Below are 7,813 nucleotides of genomic sequence, written 5' to 3' on the forward strand. Positions count from 1 at the left end.
TGGAAAAAACCATTCGTTAAATACAACGTGGTGAAATACTTTGCACCCTGCAGTTTCTCCAACACTGTATCCATATGTGACATTGAAAAGTTATCGCGAACTATTTTCTCATTCAGCTTTCGGTAATCACAGCATAGTCTCTTGCTACCGTTCTTTTTGGGTACCAACACTACTGGAGATGCACACTCCGATGTACTTGGCTTTATAATCTTCTGAGCCAGCCACTCTTCCACCTGCTTGTCCACGATTTCCTGTTCACACAACGGTAATCGTCTCGGAAGCTGGAAAACTGGTATCTCATCCACTAATACAATTTTAATTTTTATCGGCGCTTCTACATTTCTCTGAGGTTGGTACTTTCCTACCATACCCCTAACCTCTCTAGCATGTACTTCACTGAGATGACCAACATCAATTGAAAACTCCTTCTCAACTTCGTCAATACTTGACATGCAAATGCCTTTATATTCATTAAACAATTCCACGCATGAGGACGATGCTACCTGATCAAGTTTCTTATCTTTATCCTCGCCACAAACTCTACGAACAAATCTTGTTCCTGTCTTAGAAACTTGCATGTCAACATGATCCAGAATAGTCCTTCCTAAAATGGCTTCAAAACCAATATCCTCGTCTGGAATGACATGAAATTCTACCTCCATTTCAATCTCATCGATTTTCACTGGTATCGAAAAGCTACCAAAAGTTACAACTTGACTATCTCCAATACCTGTTAAACATTTCTCCTGGCCGATCAGTTCAAGATTTCCAAATTTCAAAAATACCCTCCTGCGAATTAAACACAAATCTGCTCCAGTATCAATCAAACCTTGGAATACCAAATTCGCGTACTTAATATCCTTTAATTCCAAACCTGATGGAGTGAAAATACCTGACGGCTTATCAACGACTTCCTTATCTCGAATAATGTTCGTATTCGATCTCTTTTCTTGTCTGGTTTCGACCTTGACATTACAGCTTGCAGCACGGTGTCCTGGTTGGCCACATTTGAAACCACAAAAATCATTTTTGGGACAATCTTTCCTCAGATGCGATTTGTCTCCACACTTAAAACATTTCCTAAAATTCTCTGCCATCGACCCTTTCACCGAACTCTCACTTTTATTACTCAGCGGCCAATTCTTACTCATCGGCTTGGATCCGCCTCTAGCTTTCTGGTAAACATCGATCTGAAATTTAAGCTCCTTTAAGTTTCTAGCTTGGTACAGCATTGCCTTACTTCCCCTAGCGTCTGGTATACCATCCACAAAATATTCGATTAAACTCTCATCATCTAGTTTAATTGGCTTGGCTATCTCCATTAACGCATACAAAAACTCATGCAACGACTCTCCTTTTTTCTGCTGGCGCTTTTGCAACATTCTATGTACTTCTACGGACGACAGTTTAACACTAAACTCATCCAACAGAGCTGCCTTCAACGAATTCCATTTACGAATATCACGCAAACTACGAGCGAAAGATTTTGCTGCACCAACTAACAACTGATTGGCATAAATGAATAATAGTAATTGACTCCATTGAACAGTAGCTGCGCATTCTTCTAATTCCTCTATCCATTGATTGATGTCGGGGTTATTAGAACCATAAAATTGTGACACACTACCTTCCACGTCTTTTAGCGTAAACCAAGATTTATACTCTGCCTGTCGCGTACCTGGTTGAACTGCTACGGTATCATCAACTGCTGTTACTACGGACTCATGCTCTGACTCTTCTTCATTCTCAACTGGAAAGCCGTGATATATTAATAGTCTATCTTGTCTATCTCCCGTCGTCTGCAACGCAAGCTCTCTTAACTTCTCTCGCAAATCTGCGACTCTCAGTGTCATGATCTCTTCAACTTGCATCGTGACGATTTAAATACAAAATAATTGATATTAGCTTATATCTAAGAAAATGTAATTAAATCAACTTAAACAACCTTATTACTGCTGGCCTGTTAACAATTTTCCAGTTAACATCGACTCCGAAAACGCCTTTAAAGTCGTCACTGTTAACGATCGCTTCTCTGTTAACGCTCACCTTACTATGGGTTTACCCTTGTTCACTCTCGCTTCTGCGCAGAACTTTTCAGACTCCAAATTTGACGCACACACACCACCACATCCAGATCTCGCTTGCCTGTCGATGCCGCTGTTGCCGTCCTCTCTTTGTTGCCTTGCCTTGCTCTCGCTGTTCGCCGTTAACTCGTTGTCGCTTCCCGAATCGTCGCTGCTTCTGCTGTTACAAAATGGTCGTCTCCTTGCTGCTTGTCTCTTCTTGTAGTTGTAGTCTCCATCCGACGCAGTGCAACACAACAACAATCAATGTTCTTTGATTCTTGCTGTTTGCTGCCGTCGTTTTGTCGCTTCTGCTTCCTTTGGAACGAACGCACTCAGATTGTCGTCTCTGTGCCGCTTGTCTCCTTGTAGCTCTAGCCTCTCAGACGCAATGCACAACAACAACAACGAAGGTTTTGATTCTTGCTGTGTTTGATGCCGTCTGCCGTCGTTTTGTCGCTTCTGCTCTCTTTGGAACGAACGCGCTCAGATTGTCGTCTCTGTGCCGCTTGTCTCCTTGTAGCTCTAGCCTCTCAGACGCAATGCACAACAACAACAACGAAGGTTTTGATTCTTGCTGTGTTTGCTGCCGTCTGCCGTCGTTTTGTCGCTTCTGCTTCCTTTGGAACGAACGCGCTCAGATTGTCGTCTCTGTACCGCTTGTCTCCTTGTAGGTCTAGCCTCTCAGACGCAATGCACAACAACAACAACGAAGGTTTTGATTCTTGCTGTGTTTGCTGCCGTCTGCCGTCGTTTTGTCGCTTCAGCTCTCTTGAATGTCTGCTCACACTAATGCGCCTTCTTCGACAAGTGTCTCTCTAGCACTTATAGGCCAGACTGCAATTCAATTTCGCACCGCGACCGATCTCTTGTGTCACCAGTCTCGTGTTCGCCAAAATTTCCAAATACACGCACAAATCTCACTTGCAAATGTTATTGTCTTGGGCTTATTTTCGGACGAGCCCCCCCCAATTTGTAGTAGTTTAAGTTGATTGATGGCAACGAGTAACATTTATTTGATAAGTATGTTGGACTTAAAATTATAACAGCTCCAAGTTTTACAAGTATGTTTGTGACTAATTATATGCGTGTACGTCTGATGCGTGGCTGAACTGACAACTGACTGATCTCTCTCTCTCTTGCTATCGGCTCTCTCAGAGCCGATTACTGCTCTATCCCGACGACACGACGAAAACACGACCGCTTCGTGTCTCTCTCTTTCCTTCGTTTCCTACATATATTCTTGATCAGCATCAATAGCCGAGTCGATTGAGCCATGTCTGTCTGTCCGTCTGTCCGTCCGTCCGTCTGTCCGTCTGTCCGACTGTCCGTCTGTCCGTCCCCTTCAGCGCCTAGTGCTCAAAGACTATAAGAGCGAGAGCAACGATGTTTTGGATCCAGACTTCTGTGATATGTCACTGCTACAAGAAAATTTCAAAACTTTGCCCCGCCCACTTCCGCCCCCACAAAGGGCGAAAATCTGTGGCATGCACAATTTTAAAGATACGAGAAAACCAAAAACGCAGAATCGTAGAGAATGGCCATATCTTTTAGACTGCAGAATTTGAATAAGATCGTATTATTATTATAGCCAGCATCAAGAAAACAATTTCATTTTTTTTTGCCCTGTATCTCTCTAACACACACGTAGCATAGCCGGCTTTGCTTAGAGTAAAACATTAGCGCCTAGATCTCAGAGACTATAAAAGCTAGAGCAACCAAATTTGGTATCCACACTCCTAATATATCGGACCGAGACGAGTTTATTTCAAAATTCGCCACACCCCCTTCCGCCCACGCAAAGGATGAAAATCTGGGGACATTAACAAATCTCAGAGACTATTAAGGCTAGAGTAACCAAATTTGGTATCCACACTCCTGTTAGATCTTACTATAAAACGTGTATCTCAAAATTTCGGCCCACCCCCTTCCGCCCACACAAAGGACAAAAATCTGTTGCATCCACAATATTACACATTCGAGAAAACTAAAAACGCAGAATCATAGATAATGACCATATCTATCAGATTGCTGAATCTAGATCAGATCAAATCATTTTTATAGCCAATAGGAACAAATCAATTTGCAGTGGCTACGCAGCGCCCAACGTCACGCTCAGACTGATTTTCTGTATCTCTCGCACGCACTCTTTGTCGTGTCGTTCAATATTAGCGGCGTCTGCCGGAGGAGAGCCATACTGACTTAGTATCGGGTATAACTGTAGAGTTGCAGTGTCCGCTGCAACTCACAACGTTCCCCTCGTTTTTATACCCGATACTCAAAATGAGTATTGGGGTATATTAGATTTGTGGTAAAATTGGATGTGTGTAACGTCCAGAAGGAATCGTTTCAGACCCCATAAAGTATATATATGTAGTAGTTTAAGTTGCTTGATGGCAACGAGTAACATTTATTTGATAAGTATGTTGGACTTAAAATTATAACAGCTCCAAGTTTTACAAGTATGTTTGTGACTAATTATATGCGTGTACGTCTGATGCGTGGCTGAACTGACAACTGACTGATCTCTCTCTCTCTCTTGCTATCGGCTCTCTCAGAGCCGATTACTGCTCTATCCCGACGACACGACGAAAACACGACCGCTTCGTGTCTCTCTTTCCTTCGTTTCCTACATATATTCTTGATCAGCAATAGCCGAGTCGATTGAGCCATGTCTGTCTGTCCGTCTGTCCGTCCATCCGTCTGTCCGTCCCCTTCAGCGCCTTGTGCTCAAAGACTATAAGAGCTAGAGCAACGATGTTTTGGATCCAGACTTTTGTGATATATCACTGCTACAAAAATATTTCAAAACTTCGCCATGCCCACTTCCGCCCCCACAAAGGACGAAAATCTGTGGCATCCACAATTTTAAAGATATGAGAAAACCAAAAACGCAGAATCGTAGAGAATGACCATATCTTTTAGACTGCAGGGTCTGAATTGGATCGTATTATTATTATAGCCAGCATCAAGAAAACAATTTCATTTTTTCTCGCCCTGTCTCTCTCTAACACACACGTAGCATGGCCGGCTTTGCTTAGAGTAAAACATTAGCGCCTAGATCTCAGAGACTATAAAAGCTAGAGCAACCAAATTTGGTATCCACACTCTTAATATATCGGACCGAGACGAGTTTATTTCAAAATTCGCCACACCCCCTTCCGCCCACACAAAGGACGAAAATCTGTTGCATCCACAATATTACACATTCGAGAAAACTAAAAACGCAGAATCATAGATAATGATCATATCTATCAGATTGCTGAATCTGGATCAGATCAGATCATTTTTATAGCCAAAAGGAACAAATCAATTTGCACTGGCTACGCAGCCCCCGACATCACGCTCAGACTGATTTTCTGTCTCTCTCGCACGCACTCTTTGTCGTGTCGTTTAATATTAGCGGCGTCTGCCGGAGGAGAGCCATACTGACTTAGTATCGGGTATAACCGTAGAGTTGCGGTCTTCGCAGCAACTCACAACGTTCCCCGCACAACGTTTTCTTCGATTTAATATTAAATAAACATTAAAATTCCGATGGCTGGCATCTAGTACTGATAAATCTCATCGGATTCTCATTATCATGGCACAGCCGGCAGCTTGACGATAAAAGCAACAGCGGCAGTAGCGGTAGCGGCAGAGGAGACTCTACTTATAGTCCGATTCTAGTTAGCGTAAAAAGTTGCCTTCTCAAGCTCGTACTGAAACAGCCGCACATTCCACTGGCCAAAGAAGAAGGCCTCCAGCTGGTACATCTTGCAGAGTCGATAGAATCCCTCGTGTGCGTACTTGTTGTTCCAGACCCAAATGCAGTGATTCGGGAAGAACCAGATGAGGCGGTGCCTCCCCAGCATGTCGATGTCGCAGAAGAAATGCATCGTGTGAAAGTCGAACGGGGTATCCACAAAAAATTCTCGTTTCGCTCGACGAATGTGCTTCACAGCGGAGCCTCCTTCTGTTGCTGCTCGTTTAAAAAGATTTGTGGAATCTTTTTGGATCTCTCTGGAGCTGGTGGAGTTGACCCTGACTGACCCCACAGTGGATGCTGTCGCTTTAGCTGTGGGGGTGGGTATGGCTATGGCGCTTTGGGGAATAATCATATCCTGCTCTCCTGGGAATGGGAGCGCATCTGGGGAGGACAAACGGCGGGAATATGCTCTAGATGACATCAGTGACTGGGTGAATGGTATACCGGATAAATCAGTCGCTTAGAAAAGGAAGATCTGAACAACTTACCACTGCGAGTAGAGCCGACAAAAGGCAAGGTGCGGGTGTATCTTGCATCGTTTATTAATGTATCACAAACCTATCAAATTCACTTATATAATTTGAATAATAATTTGAATAATTATTGAATCATTTTTGTGAGTGACTCTAAAAGAAATTCCTGTGAAGTAATGAATTTTTGTATCTGAGAAAAATTTCAATGGCAATTCTTTTTTTGCTAAACAAAAAACGGGGCGGGTTTCGTTGCTTATTTGTCCATCCCGAGCGTGTCTCCAGGAGTTCTTTATTTCGGCCTCATGGCACTACGTTGATTTCGTTTTGGGTGTATGTGTTTTAATACCTGCTAGAGCAGCAGTCAAAATGTAAATAAAGGCGTGCCATTATCAAGAGATGGTTGGAATTTCATCTGAAGAAACTTGGATTAGTTCGTGAACTGACAGTTCCATATAGCCATAGGCTTCAACGGAACGGAGTGCCGAATGTGAAAACCGGACACTTATCGAAATGGTAACAAGTTTTCTAGTACTTGGAAATATGTATGAATACCTTGGGGCATCACGGGTTTGTGCGATACTCTATTGCATCAAAGGCGTAGGGACTGTACTATAAGGCAACAAGATTTGCGATCGAAAAACGCGAGGCTAAGCAATATACCCAGTACCCAGTACACTGAGCGAAGAACCAAGAACCAGAGCCCGAAAAGACCCCGAAAAGAAACCCCGTTAGCCACGAGTAAGTACATGTAGACAATTTCTCCTGTGTGCTGGTATGAGACTATACGGCTGATTTTTCTTTGGCGGTTTCTTTGATTTGAGTTCAAATTGTACACTTATATCAAATGAATGTGTGTATGGCGTATCATAATAGCGAGCTGAGAGATGTTATCCGAGGTAATCATGGCATGCCAGAAAGAAAAGGTCCTGACAGCGGTCAGTCATCAATAGAAAAATGGCATCGGGCAAAAAATCGGGCATATGCTGTAGTCGACAGCAGTAACTGTGTCCATGGTATACCGGATAAATCAGTCGCTTACAAAAGGAAGATCTGAACAACTTACCACTGCGAGTAGAGCCAGCAACAGGCAGTGTATGAGTGTATGCTGCATCGTTTATCAATGTTTCAAAAGCGTTACTATTTTAATTTTGCTTATACTCGTTTATGCATTTTTATACCCGATACTCAGAATGAGTAGTGAGGTATATTAGATTTTTGGTGAAAATGGATGTGTGTAACGTCCAGAAGGAATCGTTTCCGACCCCATAAAGTATATATATTCTTGATCAGCATCAATAGCCGAGTCGATTGAGCCCTGTCTGTCTGTCCGTCTGTCCGTCTGTGCGTCCGTCCGTCCGTCCGTTTATCCGTCTGTCTGTCCCTATTAGCGCCTAGTGCTCAAAGACTATAAGAGCTAGAGCAACGATGTTTTGTATCCAGACTTCTGTGATATGTCACTGCTACAAAAATATTTCAAAACTTCGCCCCGCCCACTTCCGCCCCCACAAAGGACGAAAATCTGTTGCATC

At 43.1% G+C, this 7,813-nt stretch overlaps 1 protein-coding gene across 1 annotated transcript; it reads right to left on the minus strand.

The window, feature by feature from the left end:
• Window positions 1-5,513: 5,513 nt before the first annotated feature.
• On the minus strand, window positions 5,514-6,458 carry LOC117193514. The gene is made up of 2 exons (XM_033398258.1): window positions 6,300-6,458; window positions 5,514-6,238 (listed from the first exon to the last, which is right to left on the minus strand). The coding sequence occupies exons 1-2, from the start codon at window positions 6,345-6,347 to the stop codon at window positions 5,729-5,731; spliced, it is 558 nt and encodes a 185-aa protein (XP_033254149.1). The 5' UTR covers window positions 6,348-6,458; the 3' UTR covers window positions 5,514-5,728.
• Between the last annotated feature and the right edge of the window lie 1,355 nt (window positions 6,459-7,813).

Source organism: Drosophila miranda (genome assembly GCF_003369915.1).
Source record: "Drosophila miranda strain MSH22 chromosome Y unlocalized genomic scaffold, D.miranda_PacBio2.1 Contig_Y2_pilon, whole genome shotgun sequence".
NCBI lineage: Eukaryota > Metazoa > Arthropoda > Insecta > Diptera > Drosophilidae > Drosophila > Drosophila miranda.